This window comes from Procambarus clarkii, chromosome 9 (assembly GCF_040958095.1).
Source record: "Procambarus clarkii isolate CNS0578487 chromosome 9, FALCON_Pclarkii_2.0, whole genome shotgun sequence".
Classification (NCBI taxonomy): domain Eukaryota; kingdom Metazoa; phylum Arthropoda; class Malacostraca; order Decapoda; family Cambaridae; genus Procambarus; species Procambarus clarkii.
The window spans coordinates 26,713,559-26,741,058 of record NC_091158.1 but is presented as its reverse complement, the minus strand read 5'-3'; the positions used below and the strand labels follow the sequence as shown (position 1 = coordinate 26,741,058).

The 27,500-nt window shown below is 52.8% G+C and overlaps 1 protein-coding gene across 1 annotated transcript in view; it reads right to left on the bottom strand.

The window, feature by feature from the left end:
* The window catches only part of LOC123766092 (double-stranded RNA-binding protein Staufen), a 343,924-nt gene that overhangs the window by 129,348 nt on the left and 187,076 nt on the right, over positions 1-27,500 (bottom strand). Inside the window, exons 11-12 of the mRNA XM_069321293.1 lie at positions 26,769-26,915; positions 15,929-16,102 (exon numbers count right to left, since the gene is read on the bottom strand). Of these exons, the coding sequence (XP_069177394.1) occupies positions 15,929-16,102; positions 26,769-26,915 (321 nt within the window). The remainder of the gene's footprint in view (positions 1-15,928; positions 16,103-26,768; positions 26,916-27,500) is intronic.

Here is a 27,500-nt window from a genome sequence, read left to right as displayed (position 1 = left end):
TGTGTGTGTGTGTGTCGTACCTAGTAGCCAGAACGCACTTCTCGGCCTACTATACAAGGCTCGATTTGCCTAATAAGCCAAGTTTTCATGAATTAATTGTTTTTCGACTACCTAACCTACCTAACCTAACTTTTTCGGCTACCACACGGAACCTAACCTATAAAGATAGGTTAGGTTAGGTTAGGTTAGGTAGGGTTGGTTAGGTTCGGTCATATATCTACGTTAATTTTAACTCCAATAAAAATAAATTAACCTCATTCATAATGAAATGGGTAGCTTCAGGAAAATTCAGGAAAACTTGGCTTAATAGGCAAATCTGGCCTTGCATAGTAGGCTGAGAAGTGCGTTCTGGCTACTAGGTACAACATATATATATATATATAATATATAAATATATATATATATATATATAAATATATATATATATATATATATATATATATATATATATATATATATATATATATATATATATATATATATATATATATATATATATATATATATATATATATATATATATATAATAATCATACAGCTGAACAGTACCTCACATCCCAGCTAGCGACAAAACTACCTCCTACCGAAGGGCAAACAGGAGTAAGAACCTCCCCAGCTGAACCCCCAAAGGCAGGCAATCGCCGAGCAGCGGCATAACCACACGGAGGTAGCAGCTCCTGAACGGCTCATGGAAGATAATCCTAAGTCGCAAAGGTAGTACTTACGGGGCACCTAGGGAAGGTAGCCCTAGGTGCATGCAGCACCAGTACTCTTGTGTTACTTCTGGCTCACACACCACCAAAACAGAGCAACAACACCGCACTGCAGCACTGCGCAAAGAGTGGAGCCAGAGCGATTGACCGTCACCAACACAACAGCCTCTTGAACTGAGGAGAGTTACCAGCGCGGAGGTCTGTGTCCCCTCCCCCCCGTCCCCCTCCCAGGGGTGGGGGGTTGCACAGACAGATGTAATTACCTAAGTGCAATTACCTAAGTGTAGTTACAGGATGAGAGCTACGCTCGTGGTGTTCCGTCTTCCCAGCACTCTGTCATATAACGCTTTGAAACTACTGACGGTCTTGGCCTCCACCACCTTCTCACCTAACTTGTTCCAATCGTCTACCACTCTGTTTGCGAAAGTGATTTTTCTTATATTTCTTCGGCATCTGTGTTTAGCTAGTTTATATCTATGACCTCTTGTTCTTAAAGTTCCAGGTCTCAGGAAATCTTCCCTATCGATTTTATCAATTCCTGTTACTATTTTGTATGTAGTGATCATATCGCCTCTTTTTCTTCTGTCTTCCAGTTTTGGCATATTTAATGCCTCTAACCTCTCTTTGTAGCTGTGCGGCGGTTGTGGTGACAGTCATGTTTGTTTTCTTGTTCATGATTGGGGAGTTCTGTTTGCTAATTCAGCTTTCGGTTTGCAATTTTTTGACCAGCAGTAATATGTTTTGAAATTCGTATCTTTCTGGGTGCCTGACCTGGTAGATGGCAGACAAAGACCGCTTCTAATTACACAGGGGTGTCTTTAGGCCATTGCTCCTCGTGCCTCTCTTGAGGGGGGCCAGGTTCTGGCTCTGGTCCCCAGTAGGCTTAGAACTCCTTCAATTGACTGTTGCCATGGTTTAACATATACACATCAGCCCGGTATAGCTCCGGGGAGCCGAAAGGGCTCTCCACAGAAAAATCCAGCATTGAATGTATTGAAACGCCATTTTCTGGGCTAGTCCCGGAGGCTCCCCGGAGCTATCCAGGCTGAATGGATATGTATAACTTTCTGGCATCAGTCAATGCATGGAGTTCTTGCCTACTGGGGACCACGAGCCAGAACCTGGCCCCCTCTAGAGAGGCACGAGGAGCAATGGCCTATAGACCCCCCCCCTTATGATTGAGAGCATTCTATGTCTGCCATCGACTGGGACAGGCACCCAGAAAGGTAGGCGCCCCAAAACAAACCCCTATTCTGGTAAACTATTGCGACCGAAGACTGAACAGGTGGACAGAACTCCCCAACCGAAAATTAGACCTCATGACGTCATCATGTCGCCGCGCCGCCGTCTGCGCAACGCCCCCCCCCCCTCCCCGGGAGGGGGAATGGGGGAGCCCCAGACCCCACCGTCGGCGACCCAACCATTAGTTTTTAGGCTGGATGTCAAAAACGCGAAAAATACTGCCGACCGGAGGGAGGGAGGGAGGGATGCCAGGGAGCCCCTGGGACTCACCCAGAAAATGGCGTTTCATTACATTCAACACTGGATTTCTGGGGGGAGCCCCGTCGGCTCCCCGGAGCTAACTATCCAAAGATAAGGAAAAAACAGGGACTTACCCGGGCGGCGGTCCGTCTTCACTCCTCAACGCGAAGGCGAGACAACTGGCTGCAACCGCCGACCCAAAGCAACGCAGGCCCGACGAGGCCCAGGAACATTCACCAGGTAGCGAGCGGCCAGGACCCTGTTCGATCTCCGAAAACCCCGGGCCCGAATGTCCACCCAAGACATGTTGCCAAAGACAGCCGCCAAAGCAGCAAACTTACGAACATCGTGGGCCCGGGGAAAAACCGCAGGCTGGCTACACTTAATAACCCTGCGGACAACCTGAGAGACCCGAGCCCGGGAACAGGGAAGAAGGGAAACCGGATCGACCCAGAGCGCATCCCCGGCAACAGAAGCCGTGGCGCGCAAATAACGGCAGAGAGCAGCAACCGGACACAACACATGATGTACCCCCGGCCTGACCAACCAAGCATCAACAACCCACGGCCCCCTCCAGAACGAAGCCGTCTCATTCTTCGCCAGAAAAGAGGGAGACGGCTGCAAACGAACAAAACGACCACCAGGACCGAAAGAGCAGAAACCCCGGCGCCGGAGGAGAGCATGAAGCTAGCCAACCCGATCCCCCGAGGCCAATGCCAACAGGAAAAGAGCCTTGGAAACACAATCCCGAACGGAAGGGGCCACCACAAACCTGGGCAGAGAGAGAAACGAGAGCACGCGGTCCAAAGACCAAGACGGCTCAGGCGGCGCATGAGCAGGCCAAAGGTGAAACAACGCCCGAGATAACTTGCGAAACGGAGCAGAAGTAACATCAACCCCGAAAGCAAGCTGAAGTGGCTCCGCCAACGCCGCACGATACGAAGCGACAGTATTCGGCATAAGATGACGGTCCTGAAACAGCCAAGAGAGAAAGGACAGAACAACCCTATCAGAGACCAAAGAACACTGACGCAGTGATAGGAAAAACCGGAAGGACCGCCAGGAAACCTCATACTGCCGCTGAGATGAAGCACGCAGGTGGGAGACCAACAACGAAGCCACCTATGCACCATACAACAAATGATAAACCCGAGTCAAAAACACCAAACGCGAAGACTCGAGGAGAAGATGGAACCAGCCTCGTACAGGGCCGGACCGATCTGCTGAAAGAGGCGGAGCCGCGGGAAGATCCTCGGGTACGGACACCGAGCAAGCAGCGCCTGAAACAAGCCTGAAACAAGCCAAGCCTGAAACCAAGGCTGGGCCGGCCACCAAGGGGCCAGAAGGACAACACGACCCTGGTAAGTCTCCAAGCGAGTCAGGACCTGGAGCAATAGCAGAACCGGGGGAAAGAGGTACAGGTAACCCCACCTCGTCTAGTTCAGCCTGAAGGCGTCGACCCCAACGGCTTCGAAGTCGGGAAAGGGCGCCACATAAACTGGGAGACGCCTCGACCACACCGACGCGAAGAGATCCACGTCCGGAGTCCCGAACATCCGGCACAGCCAACGGAAGGAGTCGGCATCGATCGTCCACTCCGAGGACAGGGAACGGAACCGAGACAGGCCGTCCACCAGGACGTTGGCCTCCCCCCCTGGACATGAACCGCCAGGAGAGCCAAACCCCAAGAACTCAGCAGACGAGTCACCCGAAGCGACCAGCCCCAAAGAGCCAAGGACCACATCGAACCCTCTCGGTTCAAACAATGAACCAGCGGGGAGCAGTCCGAATGGAGCCGGATTGTCGATCCGTGAGCGACTCGAATCCTCCGGAGCGACATCCACACTGCCCGCGAACTCCCTCACCGTGCTGTGAGCCCGACGGAAAGACGGAACCCACCGCCCCTGCCCGGCCTGGTGAGCACTGGTCACAAAACCCCAGCCAAGAGACGATGCGTCCGTGTACACATCGAGCGAGGGCACGGGAAGGCGCCAAGGCACCGAACCCCGAAAAACCCGAAGAGGAAGCCGGCGACGCAGCATCCAACGCAAAGCCCCCGGAGGTCGAACCCAACGATCGCGAGAGAGGCGGAAGGGCCGGCCCAGAAGGAACCAGAACAGCCGACGAAGCCACACCCGACCTGGCGGGTAGACCATCATGGCAAAGTTCAGGCTCCCGCACAAACTCTCGAGCAACCACCTTGTGACCCGGGAACCCCTCAGAAACGGGCGAGGGCGGGACCGCAGGTGCAAGAGAGCCGCTGGTGGAAGAGACAAGGAAGCAGCACGAGCGTCCCAAACCAGACCCAGCCAAGACCGAACCCAAACCCAAATCAAGACCAAGAACCCAAACCTGGCGAGCTGGGAAAGAACCAAATCCCTGGCGAGCAGACACGCGGACTGGCTGGGAGCCCAAACCAGCCAGTCGTCAAGATAGGCCAGCACCCGAACACCTAGCAGACGCAGGCGGGCCACCACGACCCTAGTGAAGCGTGTGAAAACGTGAGGCGCCAGATTCAACCCGAAGGGAAGACAACAAAAGCGGTAACCTTGACATCCCACAACAAAACCAAGCCAGTCCCTGAACTCCGGATGAACTGGGACAGCGTAGTCATCCGAAAGGAGGGGCACAACACCCACGGGTTCAGACGGGACAAGTCCAGAATGAACCGAAGGTCCGTGCAATCCCGTTTCGGAACTGGAAACAGGCGGGAAACCCACCTGAGGGACGACATCGTTTCGACTACGCCCAAGCGAACCCACTCTGAGATGACCCGACAGAGCGCAGGAGAAGAGGCCTGCCCCGCAAGCCCCGAACCCCCCGAGGGAGGAAGAGCCACCCAACGGCACCACAGGCCGCGCGAAACGACCCGAAAAGCCCATGAATCGTGGGACCAGGAGTGGGCAAACCGGGCGAGCCCCCCCCCCATCGCCCCGTCAATGGGGCAAATCGCGAAAGGGCCGACGCGCCTTGCGAGAACCAAGGCAGCAAACAAGACGGAGCCCACTCCGTCCAGCAATAGCCAGAACCGAAGGCGCCGCCAGCCCAGAATCTGGCACCAAAGCCAGATTCTGGGCTGAGAGCCCTAGCACAACCCTTCCGGGAAGGCCCCCCACGAGCCCCCCTGAGCAACAACAACTCCGACATAGGCCGACAACTGACCGAGGCCGCCTGCAGATACTGCCCCACAGCAGACTCCGCAAACAGCAACGGACAAAGGGCGAGGACAAGCGAAGAGCCAGAGCCCAGGCGGACTCCAAGGAGGAAGCCAGCACCGCCTGACGACACGCGAGGCGAGAAGCATAGAACCGCGAAACAGCATCACGCAGGATGAGCGCGAAGAGCTTCAACAAAGCAGACGACGCCCGCACAGCCGTGGGCAGCGCACCAGACGCAGCAGCGGCCCCAAGCGCTCCCACATCCAACTCGAGCTAATCCGAGGATAGCTCAAGGAGGGAAAAGAAACGCAGAGCTGAAGCAAGCAGGCCACGAGTCCGCAAATCCTCCGCAATCAAGGCAGCGGAGAGGGAAGGAACCTGCACGTGAAACTGCATGACACCAACATCCTGCAAAAGGGCAGGGGCGAACAAACAAGCATTCAGATGCTCAAAAGCGCCCCCCAGGAAAACCTGCAATGCCAAGGAAACCTCTCGCCACTCAAGCGAGCGGGACCGACAGAACGTGTGCCAAGCCTCCAATGAAAAGAGAGGACAGTCTGCCAACCAGGACGACTCCGGAACCTCATAACGAAACCAGCACGAACCTGGGGATCCGTACACGAAGGAACGAGGATCCATCAGGAAGGCATAATCCGGGTCACGCAAGAGGTAAGCCACCAAGGCCTCCCTCACCTCCGAAGCCGAAACACAGGAAGCGGGAAACCTCTGGAAAGATGGAACCGAAGAACCCTCGGGATCACGAAACCAAACCCAGGGAGGGGTGGACACTAAATCCAATTCGTACACGGAGGGAGCGAAAGAGAACCCCTCTCATTGTAACACCAAGCCCCGCTTGGAGGGCAAAAAAAAAACAACGGGGCCCAAGGCCCCCAAGCCAACCCCTCCCCAACCCCAGGAACCTCACCCAGAGGGCCCGGGGCCGAGCCGTCCTCCTGAGCCCCTACCCCCAAAGAAAAGGTGGGAGCAGCCGACAAAGCAGGAACAAAGGGGGCCCACTGGCCAGACCCAGAAACTTTGGCAGAAGGACCAGGCTCGAATGCCTCTGCCACTGCCCCAGAAGGGGGACACCCCGAGACCGCCCGAGTCTCACAACCAACTAAACCAAGACCCGGCTCCGAAACCCTCAGACGTTTTAGGAACTGGCAGCAAGGGGGAAGGGGGGGGGGGGGACCGAACGAGCAACAGAAGGGGAAGGACTTGGAGGGGCGGACGGGACCAGAGCCGAAGCTACCCCCACCCCCAAGTCCGGGTCCCTATAACCAAAACGGGGCAGTGACCAACCTAGCGCGTTGCAGCAACCTAAAGCGAGCATGCAACGCCTCAGCTGCCCTCACCCGCATATCAGGAACTGGAACAGGAACTGGCCTGGGTGAACTGGAGAACGTACAGACAACACACATCGCACGACTCTGAGTCAAAACATTCACCGACCCAACAGGCAGCATGGCGGAGGCAAAACCGGTGAGTGTCCCCCTGAGACAAAGAGACAGAGCAACCGTCAAACTCGCAGGATACGAGGGGGGACTCAGGGGTCACATCCATCGGACCACGTAGGCCCCGTGGGGTTTTCCAGGGCCCTTAGCTTTGATAACAAGCTAAGTGAAACCCAGGCAGGGTACTGTGAACCGGCACCCAAAACTACCAACAAACTGCTATAGCTGAACCCCCGGGACGTGTACACTCACGGGGGGCCAAGTGGGGAGTACCACCAATTAGACAATCTGGAGACAAACCCCAAGAACAGCGATGGGGACCAAACAGGCAGACCCCCCCACCAGGCAAAAAACAAAAACAAAAGAAAAACCCCGCAAGAGGACAACGTACCCGGGCGGAACAGAGCCGGCCGCTGTTAATGGTGAAAACTAGCTGTGCAGTACCCAGCGCCCATGCCAGTGACGAAAACAACCCCCCTACCCAGAGACGAACAAGGGCAAGAAAAAACCCAGCTGACCCCAAGGGCGGCCAAGTACCGAGCAGTACACGGCACAGCGGAGGTAGACCCCAAGGCGACCCAGGGAAGGTAGCCCCAAGCCCCAAGGGCAGGACTTACAGAGCACCTAGGGAAGATAACCCTAGGTGCATGCAGCCCGAGCACCGTGGAATAATACTCCTGGCCCACACACCACCGGAAGGGACAGCTCACACCACCAGGAACAGAACTGCAACTGCAAACAGGAGCCAAAGGCACGACCGCACCAGATCCCATCAGCCTGAGAACTAATGGTTGGGTCGCTGACGGTGGGGTCTGGGGCTCCTTCCTTCCCCGTCCCGAGGAGGGGGGGGGGGTTGCGCAGACGGCGGCGCGGCGACATGATGACGTCATGAGGGCTAATTTTCGGTTGGGGAGTTCTGTCCACCTGTTCGGTCTTCGGTCGCAATAGTTTACCAGAATAGGGGTTTGTTTTGGGGCGCCTACCTTTCTGGGTGCCTGTCCCGGTCGATGGCAGACATAGAATGCTCCCAATCATAAAGGGGGTCTCTACAGACCATTGCTCCTCGTGCCTCTCTAGAGGGGGCCAGGTTCTAGCTCGTGGTCCCCGGTAGGCAAGAACTCCATGCATTGACTGATGCCAGAAAGTTATACATATCCATTCAGCCTGGATAGCTCCAGGGAGCCGACGGGGCTCCCCGCAGAAAAGTGTTGAATATAATTTAATGCATATTTCTGGGTGAGCCCCCGGAAGCTCCCTGAAGCTATTAACACTAAGTGCCATGGGTGGGAGCTCTGCCCACTTGTTTGGGTATTTCCATTGGTTTCACTAGAATAGGGGGTTTGTTTTGAGGCACTTATCTTTCTGGGTGCCTGTCTTGGTCGATGGCAGATATAGAATGCTCCAAAACCACATGTGCATTTCGGAACCTGCAAGCCTATTTCCCATGCATATGGGTATCCAAGCCTGATGCGATGTAATTGTACTTTTTGTACTTCTTCTGTTCTACTGCTCCCTTTCATCAAAGTAAGTGGTTCATAGTTGGTTGAATTCTTGTACCAGCCTGCAGATTCTGATGTTGCAACTGCTGTAATGTGGTCACTGTACATCTTTTGCATTGCTGTGTTTCTAATTACTTTCTTAATCTGTGATAGACTCTGTGGTGTGTAAATGTCTACCCTCTCGCTTGATCATTGTTTTAGGTCTATTCTGAGTAGTGATGTTAGTTTGCACTTCAATGAACTTGTGATCTGAATATGTGGAATCTGAGATTGTAATGTCCCTGATTATGTCTTCATCTTTTGTGAAGACCAAATCTAGAATATTTTCATTTCTAGTTAGCTCTGATATCTGCTGGTTGAGTGAAAATTTGTCACAGAATCTAAGCAGTTCTGTATTCTGTGATTAGTTATGTCCCGATAGATTTCCTGGTATATTATTATTATTTGCTATTCTCCATCTTAAATTAGGCAAGTTGAAGTCACCTATCATGATAATATCAGGTATTGGGTTCATCAAATTATCAAGGCTATTCTTTATTTTGTTTATCTGTTCTGTGAAGGAAGCGACCTTACGAGCCATAAATACTCATACTCCGCCCAAGTACCTGCTTGATGGGGTTCTGGGAGTTCTTCTACTCCCCAAGCCCAGCCCGAGGCCAGGCTTGACTTGTGAGAGTTTGGTCCACTAGGCTGTTGCTTGGAGCAGCCCGCAGTGCCACATATCCACCACAGCCCGGCTGATCCGGAACGTCTCTTAGAAAACAGTCCAGTTTTCTCTTAAAGATGTCCACGGTTGTTCCGGCAATATTTCTTATAGTCGCTGGGAGGACGTTGAACAACCAAGGACCTCTGATGTTTATACAGTGCTCTCTGATTGTGCCTATGGCACTTCTGCTCTTCACTGGTTCAATCTTGCATTTTCTTCCATATCGTTCACTCCAGTACGTTGTTATTTTACTGTGTAGATTTGGGACCTGGCCCTCCAGTATTTTCCATGTGTATATTATTTGGTATCTCTCTCGTCTCCTTTCTAGAGAGTACATTTGGAGAGCTTTGAGACGATCCCAATAATTTAGGTGTTTTATCTCGTCTATGAGTGCCGTATATGTTCTCTGTATTCCCTCTATTTCAGCAATCTCTCCTGCTCTGAAGGGGTAGTGAGTACTGAGCAGTACTCGAGACAGGACAACACAAGTGACTTGAAGAGTACAACCATTGTGATGGGATCCCTGGATTTGAAAGTTCTCGTAATCCATCCGATCATTTTTCTGGCTGACGCGATATTTGCTTGGTTATGCTCCCTAAACGTTAGATCGTCAGACATCATTATTCTCAAATCCTTGACATGCTGTTTTTCTACTATGGGAAGATTCGATTGTGTTTTGTATCCTGTATTATGTTTCAGATCCTCATTTTTGCCATACCTCAGTACCTGAAATTTATCACTGTTAAACATGTTATTTTCTGCTGCCCAATCGAAAACTTTGTTGACATCTGCTTGTAGTTTTTCTATGTCTTCAGCAGAGGTAATTTTCATGTTGATTTTTGTGTCATCTGCAAAGGACGACACGAAGCTGTGATGTGTATTTTTGTCTATATCAGATATGAGAATAAGGAACAGTAGCGGTGCAAGGACTGTACCTTGAGGTACAGAGCTTTTAACATCGCTTGGACTAGATTTTATCTGATTGACTGTTACTCTTTGTGTTCTGTTCGACAGGAAATTGAGTATCCAGTGTCCTACTTTTCCAGTTATTCCCATTGACCTCATTTTGTGAGCTATCACCCCATGGTCACATCTGTCGAACGCCTTTGCAAAGTCTGTGTATATAACATCTGCATTTTGCTTTTCTTCTAGGGCTTCTGTGATTTTGTCATAGTGGTTGGGTAACTGTGACAGACAGGATCTTCCCGCTCTAAATCCATGTTGTCCTGGATTGTGGAATTCATTGTTTTCCATAAAACTAGAAATTTGATTCCTAATCACTCTTTCAAACACTTTTATTGTGTGTGATGTTAGTGCAACTGGTCTATAATTTTTTGCAAAGGCTTTACTCCCCCCCTTGTGCAACAGAGCTATATCTGCAGATTTAAGTGCTGCTGGTATCTCTCCTGTATCCAGGCTCTTTCTCCATATTACGCTGAGTGCTCTCGCTACTGGTACTTTACATTTCTTTATGAATATTGAATTCCATGAGTCAGGCCCAGGAGCTGAGTACATAGGCATATTGTCAATTTCTCTTTCAAAGTCTTCGAAGTTTGTGGTAATATCCGTTATATTATCTGTAGCTTGAATGTCATTCATAAAGAAGCTGTCTGGGTCATCAACTTTCATGTTGTTTATTGGTGTGCTAAACATACTGGCCTCATACTGGCCTCTTAGAATTTCACTAATCTCTTTGTTGTCCTCTGTGTACGTACCTTCATATGTAATTAACGGTCCAATACTGATCGAGGTTTTGGATTTTGATTTTGCGTATGTGAAAAAGTATTTCAGATTTTTCCTTATCTTTTGTATAGCTTTCTGTTCCAATTCCATTTCCTCAGACTCATATGATCGCTTCAACGTTTGTTCTATTTCTTCCATCTCCCTGCTTAGGCTTATTTTCCTTGCTTGTGATAGTTGTGTCTGCCGAAGCATTTCCATTATTTTTTTCCTTCTCGTGTACAGTCGTCTGCGTTCTCTTTCTAGAGTGGTCCTCTTTCTGCCCTTCCTCACAGGCACGTGCTTCAAGCAGACCTTTTAAGCGTCTTGTGCTTAAAAAAACAGACAGAATAGTAAAAACAGAAACAAATAGTAATATCAGAATTACTGAAACCTATCAGAAACAGATAGTAAAACAGAAACAAGCAACACTTAGTGGGCCAGCCAGAGGCTTAGGGCCCCGTGCAGGAATATCCCTGAAAAAAAAAAGAAAAAAAAAATCTGTGAAGTCTCAGCCATTGCATCTGGCAGTTTGTATATTAGAAAAAATTATTAACCGCGGAAAAATGCCCGGGTTCGGACATTTTCCAAGCAGCGCCTGAAACCAAGGCTGGGTCGCCCACCAAGGAACCAGAAGGACTATTCCCCCTTTAAGACTCCAGACATGCCAGCACTCGAAGCAACAGCCGAACCAGAGGAAAGAAAAAGAAATCCGCATCTCGACCAGTCCAGCCTAAAGGCATCCACTACAAGGGCCTCGTAGTCCAACCCGTCCTCGACTCAAGTCCATTACATTCAGCGGTCAACCCCACAGACGCATTCATAAATTTTAACATGCTGTTCATTCAAAACGGGAATTTTCTCAAGTATAAATTAGTATTATAATATATTAGCATATTGTGTATATATAGGTATAGGTTAGGTTAGGTTAGGTGTTTAGGTTCTGTTGGCGATTATTTGTATTTGTAGTACGTGGGTGAAGCATTTATAGCGTTGTGATTCGAACAAAATTCGTCAGTGAAGCACTTGTTCCGAATATGTTCGAACGTCAGCAGTTGTGAGTCGTGTGTAAACCGCTTTTCATTCATAAACAGGGGGTTTGGCGGGTGCATGGAATTACTTTTGGATCTTTGTTTGGAGGACGGGCTGCGTAGTCAGGGAAAAGTTCAGGCACACAGCAAGCAGAACATGAAACCAAGACTGGGTCTGCCACCATGGAACCAAGAGAAGCACACTCCTCCGATAGGATTCCAGATGAGCTAATGCTCGGAGCAAATAATGGACCGAGGGAATGAAGTACATGACCCCCCCCTCCCCCACCTCGACCAGTCCTGACAAAAAACATCGACTGCGAGTCTCGCAGGCGTGGACGGCGCCACGTACAATGGGAGATGCCAAGACCAAACCAGAGCAAAGAGGTCCACCTCCAGGTGCCTGTATGTCCAGCAAAGCCAAAGAACAGAATCAGCAACAACCAATCACTCAATCTACCTGAAGTGACCAGCCCTAAAGGGACAAGGAACAAAGAAAACCCTCCACCCCCTTCCGGTGGAAAATTGGATCCATGGGGGAGCAGCTGGAATGGAGCTGAATCACCGAGCCCCAAAGAAGCAGAATCCGCTGCAGTACCTGCAACACCACCGCAACTCCTGCACAAAGCTGCGAGCCTGATGCAAGGAAAGCCCCTAATGCCCCAGGCCAGACTGGCAAGTACTGGTCACAAAGCCCTGTCCGAGAGATGAGGCGTCCAGGAACACATCGGGCAAGGAAAGAGGAAGGTTCCATGGCACCTTCCTCTTGGCACCCCAAAAACCCCAAAGAGAAAGCCGATGATGCAGCAACTGGTGCAAGGACACCGCGGAATGAACTCGGCAAATGCGAGAGCGGGGAAAGAGGCCATTCCATAGATACCAGAACAGCCTCCAAACTCAAACTAAGCCAAGCAAACGACCAGCAGAGCAAAGTTCAGGTTCACACACAGATGCATGACCAATCGCCGAGTGACCCGTATCAGGCTCAAAAACATCTGAAGGCGGGAACCGGACGGAGCCAAGCAGCAGAATGGAAATGGATGTAGTCGGAGAACCCCACATTAGGCCCAGCCAAGTCCAAACCAAGGTTGGAACCAACTGGGACTTCCACCAAGTTACCAGGATCCCGAACCCGGCAAGCTGGGAAATGACACCCCTTACTCTTGTTCACTTCCATCATGCCACCTCCTTACCCTTGTTCACTTCCATCATGCCACCCCTTACCCTTGTACACTACCATCATGCCACCCCTTACCCTTGTACACTACCATCATGCCACCCCTTACCCTTGTACACTTCCATCATGCCACCCCTTACCCTTGTACACTTCCATCATGCCACCCCCTTACCCTTGTACACTACCATCATGCCACCCCCTTACCCATGTACACTTCCATCATGCCACCCCCTTACCCTTGTTCACTACCATCATGCCACCCCTTACCCTTGTACACTACCATCATGCCACCCCTTACCCTTGTTCACTTCCATCATGCCACCCCCTTACCAGTGTACACTACCATCATGCCACCCCCTTACCCTTGTTCACTACCATCATGCCACCCCCTTACCCTTGTACACTACCATCATGCCACCCCCTTACCCTTGTACACTACCATCATGCCACCCCCTTACCCTTGTACACTACCATCATGCCACCCCTTACCCTTGTACACTTCCATCATGCCACCCCCTTACCCTTGTTCACTATCATCATGCCACCCCTTACCCTTGTACACTACCATCATGCCACCCCTTACCCTTGTTCACTACCATCATGCCACCCCCTTACCCTTGTACACTTCCATCATGCCACCTCCTTACCCTTGTACACTACCATCATGCCACCCCCTTACCCTTGTACACTTCCATCATGCCACCCCCTTACCAGTGTACACTTCCATCATGCCACCCCTTACCCTTGTACACTTCCATCATGCCACCTCCTTACCCTTGTACACTTCCATCATGCCACCCCCTTACCCTTGTACACTTCCATCATGCCACCCCTTACCCTTGTACACTTCCATCATGCCACCCCCTTACCCTTGTACACTTCCATCATGCCACCCCCTTACCCTTGTACACTTCCATCATGCCACCCCTTACCCTTGTACACTTCCATCATGCCACCCCTTACCCTTGTACACTTCCATCATGCCACCCCCTTACCCTTGTACACTTCCATCATGCCACCCCCTTACCCTTGTACACTTCCATCATGCCACCCCTTACCCTTGTACACTTCCATCATGCCACCCCCTTACCCTTGTACACTTCCATCATGCCACCCCCTTACCCTTGTACACTTCCATCATGCCACCCCCTTACCCTTGTACACTTCCATCATGCCACCCCCTTACCCTTGTACACTTCCATCATGCCACCCCCTTACCCTTGTACACTTCCATCATGCCACCCCCTTACCCTTGTACACTTCCATCATGCCACCCCTTACCCTTGTACACTTCCATCATGCCACCCCCTTACCCTTGTACACTTCCATCATGCCACCCCTTACCCTTGTACACTTCCATCATGCCACCCCTTACCCTTGTACACTTCCATCATGCCACCCCTTACCCTTGTACACTTCCATCATGCCACCCCCTTACCCTTGTACACTTCCATCATGCCACCCCTTACCCTTGTACACTTCCATCATGCCACCCCTTACCCTTGTACACTTCCATCATGCCACCCCTTACCCTTGTACACTTCCATCATGCCACCCCCTTACCCTTGTACACTTCCATCATGCCACCCCTTACCCTTGTACACTTCCATCATGCCACCCCTTACCCTTGTACACTTCCATCATGCCACCCCCTTACCCTTGTACACTTCCATCATGCCACCCCCTTACCCTTGTACACTTCCATCATGCCACCCCTTACCCTTGTACACTTCCATCATGCCACCCCTTACCCTTGTACACTTCCATCATGCCACCCCTTACCCTTGTACACTTCCATCATGCCACCCCTTACCCTTGTACACTTCCATCATGCCACCCCTTACCCTTGTACACTTCCATCATGCCACCCCTTACCCTTGTACACTTCCATCATGCCACCCCTTACCCTTGTACACTTCCATCATGCCACCCCTTACCCTTGTACACTTCCATCATGCCACCCCCTTACCCTTGTACACTTCCATCATGCCACCCCCTTACCCTTGTACACTTCCATCATGCCACCCCTTACCCTTGTACACTTCCATCATGCCACCCCTTACCCTTGTACACTTCCATCATGCCACCCCCTTACCTTGTACACTTCATCAATGCCACCCCCTTACCAGTGTACACTTCCATCATGCCACCCCTTACCCTTGTACACTTCCATCATGCCACCCCCTTACCCTTGTACACTTCCATCATGCCACCCCTACCCTTGTACACTTCCATCATGCCACCCCCTTACCTTGTACACTTCCATCATGCCACCCCTTACCCTTGTACACTTCCATCATGCCACCCCTTACCGTGTACACTTCCATCCATGCCACCTCCTACCCTTGTACACTTCCATCATGCCACCCCTTACCCGTGTACACTTCCATCATGCACCCCCCTTACCTTGTTTCACTTCCATCATGCCACCCCTTACCCTTGTAACACTTCCATCATGCCACCCCCTTACCCTTGTACACTTCCATCATGCCACCCCCCTTACCCTTGTTCACTTCCATCATGCCACCCCTTACAACAATCTCTTCCATCATGCCACTTCTTACAACAATCACTGTTCTGTTTGCAATCCACTGGCACATTATAGTCTTGCATTCCTTTTCTCCACAACATTTAATAATTCTATATACTGAGCACATCGTCAATATGTGCAGTATTACTGTCACAAGCAGCTGCACATATCAAAACCATCACCAGCTTACAATATCTTTAATAGCATAAAACCCCCCACTTGTGTATTTGTAAACTGTTGAGAATAGAAGTTGAGACGTCAGTCTTGTCTTAGTCACACACACTCAGACCTTGACAAAGCACTCAGGAGAGTGCGAAACACTTGGTGTAATTTCTTTACATAAATTTCACATATACACAAGTGTAGGTTTTATCTTGTGTTAATATGTCTATGAGAAGACATTACCATTATTTAATATCTTTATTGACAAGAATTTATGGCTATTCATGCGAGGCTTACCTTCCTTGTTTTGTCTGGGTCAGAGTTTGCACCGTCTGTCTTGATGGCAGGCTTGCCTGGCTGGGGTTGAGGACGGGAGTAGCCCAAGAGCTGCAGCATATTCTCCGCTGCTGCTCTCTTGGCCAGTTTTTTGTTGGGTCCACTCCCTTGTGCACTCTGACTTCCCACAGTTACCTGTAACCTCAATATTATATCAATATTACCAACTCAATCATACCAATCATTTTCAGCTAAAATGCATCAGATACTAAAATAATTACACTAAAATCTGGTCAATAATTATATTCTTTGTCTTGCAGGTGTCCGACTTTGGCAGAGACAACTATTAAGCAACACACGCAGAAATCACAATAGCGTGATATATCAAATGAACAAATCCACAAAGGCCGTGATGAGGGTTCGAACCTACTTCCGGGATGATCCCAGACACGCCTCTGTGTATCATCTAAATTTCTTTGTTATTATACAATATCATATTTTTGAGCTTAATTATAAAACCAGCGTTGAATATAATGAAACCATTTTCTGGGAGAGACCCGGAGGCTACCCAGAGCTATACTGCTCTGATGTGTATATATATTTGACCGTGGAAACAGTCAATCAATGGAGTTCTAGGCCTACAAGGGACCACGAGCCAGAACCTGGCCATCCCAGAGAGGAAAGAGGAGCAATGGCCTATAGACTCCCCCATGTAGTTGAAAGCAGTCAATGTCTGCCATCTATCAGACACCCAAAAAGTAGGAATCACAAAAAAAAACGACAGCTGGTTAAAAATTGCAAACAAAGCAGAACGAACAAGCAGAACTCCCCAATTAGAAAACAAGCAAACAAGCATGACGTCACAGCCGCCACCCCGCTGTTTGCGCAGCTCCCCCCTTCCCGAGAGAGGGAAGGGGTAAGTCAAGATCTCCCTCGCCAGCCAGCCAACACCAATTGGCTGGTGACTGTTAGGTTATCAAAACGCAAAAAAAAAACAAAAAAAAACCAGCGTTGAATGTAATGAAACGCCATTTTCTGGGTGAGTCCCGGAGGCTCCCCGGAGCTATCCCAGGCTGATATGCTAATGTCAGACTTTGGCATCAGTCATGTGTATGGAGTTCTTAGGCCTACCGGGGACCACGGCCAGAACCGGGCCCCCTCAGAGAGGCAAGGGGAGCAATGGCCTATAGAAGCCCCCGTGTTAGTGGAAGCATTCTATGTCTGCCATCGACCGGAACAGGCACCCAGAAAGGTAAGCGCCCCAAAACAAACCCCTATTCTGGTTAAAATTGCTACCTGAAACCGAACTAGTGGATAGAACTCCCCAACCGAAAACAAGCAAACTAGTGTGACGTCACACACTGCCGCGCCGCTGTCTGCGCAGCTCCCCCCTCCCCGGGAGGGGGAAGGGGGAGCCCTAGACCCCCCGCGCCGGCTACCCACACCTCAGTTCTTGAGGCTGGATGTCAAAAACGCGAAAAACCGCCGACCGGAGGGAGGGAGGGATGCCGGGGAGCCTCCGGGACTCACCCAGAAAATGGCGTTTCATTACATTCAACGCTGGTTTTCTGGGGGGAGCCCCGTCGGCTCCCCGGAGCTAACTACCCACAGACAGAAAAAGAGGGACTTACCCGGGAGGCGGTCGTCGCTCACCCCTCAACTCGAAGCCGAGACAACTGGCTGCAACCGCCGATCACAAAACATGATGCACCCCCAGCCAGACCAACCAAGCATCAACCACCCATGGACCCCTCCGGAACGCAGCAGTCTCATTCTTCGCCAGAAAAGAAGGAGACGGCTGCAAACGAACAAAACTATCACCACGACCAAAAGAGCAGAAACCCCTGCGCCGGAGGAGAGCATGAAGCTCCCCTACCCGACCCCCAGAGGCCAAAGCCAACAAGAAAAGTGCCTTGGAAAAACAATCCTGGACCGAAGGGGCCACAACGAAACGAGGAGATGAAAGGAAAGCGAGCACTCTGTCCAAAGACCAGGACGGCTCAGGCGACGCATGAGCAGGCCGGAGGTGAAACAATGCACGAGACAGCTTGCGAAACGGCGCAGACGTAACATCGAGACCGAAAGCAAGCTGTAGCGGCTCCGCCAGCGCCGCACGATACGAAGCGACAGTGTTAGGCATAAGATGACGGTCCTGAAACAACCACGAGAGGAAGGACAAGACCACCCGAACAGACAAGGAGCTAACACGACGAAGACGCAAAAAGAAACGGAAGGACCGCCAGGAAAACTGCATACTGCCGCCGAGAAGAAGCCCTCAGGTGGGACACCAACAAGGAGGCCACCTGATCACCATAGAGATGATGATAGACTCGAGTCAAAAAAACCATACACGAAGACTCGAGGAGAAGATCGAACCAGCTACGTGACGTACCGGCCCGATCTGCTGAAAGAGGCGGAGCCGCGGGAAAAACCCTCGGGTTCGGACACTGAGCAACCAGCGCCTGAAACCAAGGCTGGGCCGGCCACCAAGGGGCCAGAAGGACAACTCTCCCCCGGTAAGTCTCTAAGCGAGTCAGGACCTGGAGCAACAGCCGAACCGGGGGAAAGAGATACAGGAACCCCCACCTCGTCCAGTCGAGCCGAAAGGCATCGACCCCGACGGCCTCGCAATCGGGGAAGGGCGCCGCATAAACGGGAAGACGCCGCGACCACGCCGACGCGAAGAGGTCCACCTCGGGTCGCCCGAACGTCTGGCAAAGCCAAAGGAAGGACTCGTCGTCGACCGTCCACTCCGTGGAGAGAGGAACGAAGCGAGACAGGGCGTCGGCCAAGACGTTGGACACGCCCCGTACGTGAACCGCCAGGAGAGCCAAACCCCGAGAACTCAGCAGACGAGTCACCCGAAGCGACCAACCCCAAAGAGACAAGGACCGCATCGAACCCCCGCGGTTCAGGCAATGAACCACCGGAGAGCAGTCCGAATGGAGCCGAATCGTCGATCCGCGGGCCACCCGAATCCTCCCCAGAGCAAACCACACTGCCGCGAACTCCCGCACCGTACTGTGAGCTCGACGGAAGGATGGATCCCAACGCCCCTGGCCGGCCTGGTGAGCACTGGCCACAAAACCCCAGCCGAGAGACGACGCATCCGTGTACACATCGAGCGAGGGCTCGGGTAGGCGCCAAGGCACTGAACCCCGAAAAACCCGAAGAGGAAACCGGTGACGCAGCAACCGACGCAAGTCCCCCGGGGGTCGAACTCTGCGATCGCGAGAGAGGCGGAAGGGGGAACCCCGAAGGAACCAGAACAGCCGTCGAAGCCAAACCCGACCTGGCGGGTAGACCACCATCGCGAAGTTCAGGCTCCCGCACAGCCCCTCGAGCAACCGCCGGGTGACCCGAGGGCCCTCCAGAAACAGACGAAGGCGGGACCGCAGCCGCAGGAGAGACAAGGAGGCGGTTCGAGAGTCCCACACGAGACCCAGCCATGTCCGAACCTGAGAGGGAACCAGATGGGACTTCCTCCAGTTCACCAAGAACCCGAACCCGGCGAGCTGGGAAAGAACCAAATCCCTGGCTAGCAAGCAAGCTGACTGGCTGGGAGCCCAAACCAGCCAGTCGTCGAGGTAGGCCAACACTCGAACACCTAGGAGATGCAAACGAGCCACCACAACCCGTGTAAGGCGTGTGAACACGCGAGGTGCCAGGTTCAACCCGAACGGGAGACAACAAAAGCGGTAACTAAGACGCCCCACTACAAAACCGAGCCAGTCCCTGAACCGCGGATGAATCGGGACATGCCAATAAGCGTCCCGGAGGTCCAGGGACACCATCCAAGCTCCCGGCTCCAAGAGGAGCCGAACCTGAGACAGCGTAGTCATCCGAAAGGAGGGGCAATGAACCCAGGGGTTCAGACGGGACAAGTCCAGAATGAACCGCAGGTCCGCGCAGTCCCGTTTCGGAACCGGAAACAGACGGGAAACCCATCTGAGGGACGACTCGACAGAGCGCAGGGGAAGAAGCCTGCCCTGCCAGCCCCGACCCCCCAAAGAGGGGAGGGGCCACCCAACGCCACCGCAGGCCGCGAGACACGACCCGAAAGGCCCACGAATCGTGGGACCAGGCGCGGGCGAACAGCGCAAGCCGCCCCCCCATCGCCCCGTCAAAGGGGCAAACCGCGAAAGGGCCGGCGACCCCTACAAGACCCAGAACCCCGCACAGCGCGAACACCGCGCCGACCAGACGAGGGAGGGTCCGCAGGAGGAGCCAACCCCAAACCTGACACCAGAGGCCTACCACGACGAGAGGAACCCCGAGCCCTGGCACGACCTTTCCGGGAAGACCCACCCCGGGACCCCCGGAAAACCAACAAGTCCGACATCGGACGACAAGCCGCCGACGCAGCCTGAATAAACTGCGCCACGGCCGACTCCCCAAACAGGAGAGGACAAAAAGGTGAAGAACGCCTAAGAGCCAGAGCCCAAGCAGATCCCATGGAGGAACCCAGCACCGCCTGCCGAAACGCGAGACGGGAAGCATAGAACAGGGAAACCGCATCCCGCAAAATCGGCGTGAACAGCTTCAACAAGGCAGCCGACGAACGCGCAGCCGAGGACAAGGTGCCGGACCCCGGGACGGACCCAAGCGTCCCCACATCCTCCACGAGCCAATCCGAAGACAGCTCCAGGAGGGAAAAGAACCGCAAGGCCGAACACAAAAGGCCCCGAGCGCGCAAGTCCTCCGCCACGAGCGCCGCCGAAAGGGAGGGAACCTGCACATGGAGCTGAATAACGCCCACATCGCGGGGAAGGGCAGGGGCAAACAAGCACTCATTCAGGTACTCAAGTTCACCCCCCAGGAAAACCTGAAGCACCGTGGAAGCTTCCCGCCACTCCAGCGCGCGGGAACGACAGAAGGAATGCCAGGAATCCAGACCAAACAAGGGGCAGTCTGCTAGCCAGGACGACTCCGGAACCTCGTAACGGAGCCAGAAAGGGAACGAAGTCCCAAACCTGAACGTGGACGGATCCATTTCCGAGGCATAATCCGGGTCACGCAGGAGGTAAGCTGCAAAGGCCGCTCGCACCACACCAGGTTGGATGCGATAAGCCGAAAACCTCCGGAAGGACGGAACCGACGTACCCGGGGGAACACGGAACCGTACCCGGGGAGGGGCCTACACCAAATCCAACTCGTACGCAGAGGGGGGAAAGAAAACCCCACTCCTTGTAACAATAAGCCCCGCTCAGTGGGAAGAAAAACCCAGGTGGGGTCCAGCGGGGCCCAAGGCCCCCAAGTCAGCCCCTCCCCAGCCTCGAGGTCCGTCACCACAGGACCCGAGGCCGAGTCCGCTCCCCAAGCCCCGACCCCACAAGACAAGGACGGAGCAGCCGGAAAAGCTGGAGGAAGAGGGGCCCACTGGTCAGACCCTGAAGCTTCGGCCGGGAGACAAGACTCGAATGCCTCTGCCGCCCCCCCGGAAGGGGCAACCCCCGAAGCTGCCCGAGTCTCGAGATCAAGTAACCCCTGCTCCGACCCCGAAACCCTCAGACGCTTAGGGGCCGGAAGCAGGGGCGGGGGACCAGAACGAACAGAAGGGGAAGGACGAGGAGGTGCGGACTGAAACAGGATCGAAGCGACCCCCACCCCCAAGTCCGGGTCTCGAAAAGCAAAGCGGGGCAGCCCCGGGGCATCCGGGGAAGCAACCAACCGAGCGCGTTGCAACAGACGAAACCGAGACTGCAACGCACGTGCCGCCTGTACCCGAATAGAATCAGAGGATCGGGTAAATAGAGTCACAAGCAAGCAGCAACACTCACAGGACTCAGGGTCGAAAGTATCACCGACCCAACAGGCAGCGTGGCAGAGGCAAAAACAATGAGGGTCACCCTGAGACAAGGGGACCGAGCAACCCTCAAACTCGCACACAGCGAGTGGGGACTCCGGGGTCACATCCATCGGACCCACGCGCCCCCTAGGGGATTCCCAGGGTCCTGAGCGTTTACTTTAAGAGGACTCGCGCTCAGGTAGTCCCAGGCAGGGTGCTGCAAACCGGCGCCCAAAACTACCAAGCAAACTTCTAAAGCTGAACCCCAGGTACGTGTACACTCACGGGGACCTAGCAGGGGGCGCCACCGATGAGAACAGTGGAAGGGCAAAAACAAACTGAATAAAATGACAGAACCCCCCACCAGGCAAAAACAAAAAGAAAAACAAAACCCCGCAAGAGGACAGCGAACCCCAAGGAACAGAGCCGGCCGCGATGTCGGGAAATACAAGCTGAGCAGCACCCTGCGCCCCTACCAGTGCAAACTGCCTCTTACCTGCCGGTAACAAGGGAGAACAGAACACCCAAGAGCCCAACAGGCGGCCGAAAAACCGAAAGGTAAAACGGACCAGCAGAGGCAGACCCCGAGGAGCCTGTGGAAGGTGGCCCCAAGCCCCAAGGGCAGTACTTACAGGGCACCTAGGGAAGGCAGCCCTAGGCGCATGCAGCCCGAGTACTGAAGATAACTCCTGGCTCTCGCACCCACAAAACTAACACCACACGCAAAGCACAGTGCAGTAGCGACACCGGAGCCAGAGCACACGACCATCGCCTATAGCATCAGCCTCAAGAACTGAGGTGTGGGTAGCCGGCGCGGGGGGTCTGGGGCTCCCCCTTCCCCCTCCCAGGGAGGGGGGAGCTGCGCAGACAGCGGCGCGGCAGTGTGTGACGTCACACTAGTTTGCTTGTTTTCGGTTGGGGAGTTCTATCCACTAGTTCGGTTTCAGGTAGCAATTTTAACCAGAATAGGGGTTTGTTTTGGGGCGCTTACCTTTCTGGGTGCCTGTTCCGGTCGATGGCAGACATAGAATGCTTCCACTAACACGGGGGCTTCTATAGGCCATTGCTCCCCTTGCCTCTCTGAGGGGGCCCGGTTCTGGCCGTGGTCCCCGGTAGGCCTAAGAACTCCATACACATGACTGATGCCAAAGTCTGACATTAGCATATCAGCCTGGGATAGCTCCGGGGAGCCGACGGGGCTCCCCCCAGAAAAAGTGTTGAATGTAATGAAACATCAATTTCTGGATGAGATGCAAAGGCTCCCTGGAGTTTATCCAGGCTGATATGCTAATGTCAGACTTTGGCATCAGTCATCTGTATGGAGTTCTGTGGGCCTACCAGGGACCACGAGCCAGAACCTGCCCCCCCCCCCCCTCACAGAGGCACGAGGAGCAATGGCCTATAGAAACCCCTGTGTGGTTGGAAACATTCTATGTCTGCCATCGACTGGGTCAGGCACCCAGAGATGTAAGTGTCCTAAAACAAACCCCTATTCTGGTTAAGAAATTGCTACTAAGAGCCGAACTAGTGGACAGAACTGCCAAAATAAAAACGAGCTAACGAGCTAATGAGCATGACGTCTCCATGTGGCCGCACAGCCGTTTGCGCAGATCTCCCCTCCCCGGGTGGGGGAAGGGGAAGCCCCAGACCCCTCGTATCGGCAACCCAAGACCCCAGTTCTGAGGATGGATATCAAAACACGGAAAAAACCAGTGTTGAATGTAATGAAACCCCATTTTCTGGGTGAGTCCCGGAGCCTCCCCGGAGCTATCCATGGCTGCTATGGATACCTAACTATTTTGCATCAGTCTATGTGGGTGGAGTTCTAGGCCTACCGGGGACCACGGGCCAGAACCTGGCCCCCTCACAAAGGCACGGGGAGCAATGGCCCATAGAAATGCACATGTGATTTGGAGCATTCTATATCTGCCATCGACCGGGACAGGCACCCAGAAAGGTAAACGCCACAAAACAAACCCCTATTCTGGTTAACAACGAAAATCGACAAACGAGTGGACAGAACTCCCCAAGAAAAACGAACAAACAAGCATGACGTCACACGAGCCGCGCCACATGTCTGCGCAGCTCCCCCCTCCCCGGGAGGGGGAAGGGGGAGCCCCAGACCCCTGAGCCGGCAATCCCCGCCCCAGTTCTGAGGCTGGATATCAAAACGCTGGTTTTCTGGGGGAAGCCCCTACAACTACCCAGAGCTACTTCTCCAAAGACTACTTAATAAAACAAGGGGACCTACCCGGGAGGTGGTCGGTGCTCCACTCCTCAACTCAAAGTCGAGATAACAGGCTGCATCCGCCAACCTAAAGCACACAAGCCCAACCGGGCCCATCAACGTACACAAGGGAGCATGCAGCCAGGACCCTGTCCGACCACCAAAAACCCCGTGCCCGAATGTCAGCCCAAGACATGACGTCATGGGCACGGAGATAGACCGCAGGCTGGAGAGCCTGAAGAACCCCGCGGACGACCTGGGAGACCCGCACCCTTTAACCGGGAAGAAGGGAACCAGAGCAACCCAAATCGCGTCCATGGACCCAGAAGCTGTGGCATGCCAACAACGTTGGAGAGCCACAACCGGACAAAAACAAATGCACCCCCGGCCCAACCAACCAAACAGCAAAAACCCACGGACCCCTCCGGAAAGCAGCAGTCTCATCCTGAGCCAGAAAAGAAGAAGGTAGCAGACAACCAAATCGATCACCTCAATCGAAGGAGCAGAAAACCCTTGCATCGGAGAAGAGCATTGCAGCTCACCTACCCGACCCCCAGAGGCCAATGCCAACCGGAAAAAGAGTCATCGAAAACAAACCGGAACTGAAGGGGCCACAAGAAAACGAGAAGAAAGAAAAGAGCACTCTGTCCAATGACCAGGACGGCCCAAGCGGCGCAAGAACAGGCCGGAGGTGAAACAAGCACAAGACAGCTTACGAACGGTGCAGATGAAAGTCCGAAAGGGAGTCGAAGTGGCACCGCCAGCACCGCATAAAACGAGGCGACAGTATGCGGCAAGACGACGGCCCCCAACCCCCAGCAGAAAAACCAAGCCGACGCCAACAAATGCAGCCACCGAAGAAGGGACAGAAGGAAAAGGAAGGACCGCCAAAACACCCCATACTGCCGCCAAGAAGCACACATGTGGGACACCAACAACAAAGCCACCTGACCACCAACGAACGCAAGACCCCAAGGCAGAACGTAATCAGCACTGCCAAGGTTCATCCGAGCCTAGGAGGAAGCAGAGCCACAGGAAGATCTGGGCTGCAACCGCCAAGGAAGCAGAGCCGGAAGCCCAAGCCGGCAAGGAGATGGAGCGTCTGCCAAACGCAAAACTCCCAAAGACGAGCAAACTCGCCAGGGGATCGAAAACCACGGGTCCGACGTTAGACACCAGAGAAGGGACATCGCAAGACCCTGAAAAACCATCAGGCAGGGCAAGCCAGGAAATCAGGAAATCAAACCTGGCCGGAGAAGAGGAGGGGAGCGGCGAAGGAGGCTTCCCCCACCCAAAAACGCAGGGAGAAACCTCGTGACCTCTCCACAGCGGCACTCCAGAACACCCCCAAAAGCAATGGGGCACAGACTGGAGAATGATAAGATTGAGAGGCGAAGCCTCCGAGAGAAATTGGATGCAGAACACCAGCACGTGTGCACACCGCCTGGAACCAAAAACAAACTCCCACGGTGCATGCGCAGGACACGAAAGAAAAGTAGCCCAACACGCCGGGCTACATTGGGCTACACAGGTCCATCCTACTCCGTCCAACAACAGAGCAGAAAAAAAAGAGCTCAACGGGTCGTATCCCGAGCGATCAGTCGAAGAAACAGGCCAACTCATGGAAACAGAAGCCAACCTAGCCAGCCCATGTAAGGAAAACGATGAACCGAAATGGAACCTAAGCAGGGCCACCAGTAGCCCAACATGGCTACAAGCAGCCCAACATGGCTACAAGCAGCCCAACATGGCTACAAGCAGCCCAACATGGCTACAAGCAGCCCAACATGGCTACAAGCAGCCCAACATGGCTACAAGCCACATGGCTACAAGCAGCCCAACATGGCTACAAGCAGCCCAACATGGCTACAAGCAGCCCAACATGGCTACAAGCAGCCCAACATGGCTACAAGCAGCCCAACATGGCTACAAGCAGCCCAACATGGCTACAAGCAGCCCAACCGGCTACAAGCAGCCCAACCGGCTACAAGCAGCCCAACTGGCTACAAGCAGCCCAATCCGGCATCCCGGACCAGAACGGAAGGAAAACGAGCAGTGCCGAGAGACAGCGCAGAGAGAAGAGAGAGGATCAAATGAACGAGAAGACCAAAAATCCAGAAGCTGCCCGGAATAGGACCCACAAGCCCTAGAGAGGACCGGAGGGAAGCCCCACCGAACGACGACAGATGTACCAGGAAAACGGGAAGGAGCAAAACCGTCCCGAACCTTCGAGAACACATAGAAGCAAACACAAAAGACGAAGGCACAGAAAAACCCAGTCGCACCCGACACCAAAAGTCATGCCGAACCCCAAGAAGAAGGGGACATGACGGAGAAGTCTCATCCCGGGAAAAAGGGGTGAAGAACGTAGAAAAGCACCCACCGATAGAAAGGAAGCAACGGGCATAATGGACAAGGAACCGAGCCCGGGGAGGGGCCAACGCCCAAATACTCGTGTGGAGAGGGGGAAAGGAAAAACCCCACCCCACAAAACTGCAAGCCCCGCCCAGAGGGGTAGAAAAACCCCGGCGGGGACCAACGGGGCCTGAAGCCCCCCCACGTCAGCCCCATCCCAGCCACGGGTGTGTCGTATTTTAATGGAGAGCAGTTCAGTGGTTAAGTGGTGGTGTGGGCCCCTCGCTGCACACCAGAGGGGGGCCACAGCACTCTTTACTAGACACTGTAACAATCAACACTAGGAAAGGAAACACAGTAACATATGACACAGCAACAGTTCACTAGCATGGTCACAACACAAGCTGGTGGGTAAATCCAGTTAGGAAAATGCCTTATTTTTCCTCAATTTTTTTTTATAAGTAACAATGACTTGAATGTTATAACTGTACCTGCATGATAAATTCTCTTCTACGTGGCACACCTCTCTCTGCCAAAAGTGTGTATACAGGTTCCTTTTCTTTCTTGGCCTGTTGAATCTGGATAAGCCTGGAGATGGGGTTTATACCTTGACCGTATTCAGGGGCAGCCTTCTGCTCCTGTATATAAAGACAAAAATGACATTTAAACATTAACTGTATGACAATACCTTCAGCACCACTTTGGAAGCCAAGCTGTCGTGCAAGCTTCCAGTCAACCGGTATGTTAACGGCCTTTCTTCACCTGTAACAAGTGTCTCGGTCCTTGGAGGTCTCATTGTAGCTCATCTAGGAGCAGCACATGCTTACACAAAATTAATACAGTACAGTATATGCATCTTTCCATCATTTTAATAGAAAAGAATCTTTTGTAATGTTGGAATCTTTAATTAGTTGAGTCAGCAGTACTTGACATAATGCAGTAGTTAACATATACTTCTCCTTCCATAACAAATATTGACAACAATAAACTAAGTTTTCAAGAGGCAATTAAACAGATTCTTGCAGGCAGTGATTGATGAGCCATTCTAAACAAGTTATCATAAAACAAGCCTTATCTTAGGCCAGGCTTACTGTGTACACAAATTATTGAAACTGACTACAGGTAAATGTAAAGTTGGACTAGTGGTCGACCAGAAGACTAGGAAAGGTATTGTATGTGACGGCATACAAGTCAACATTTGAAGCCTAAAAATCTCTCTACAA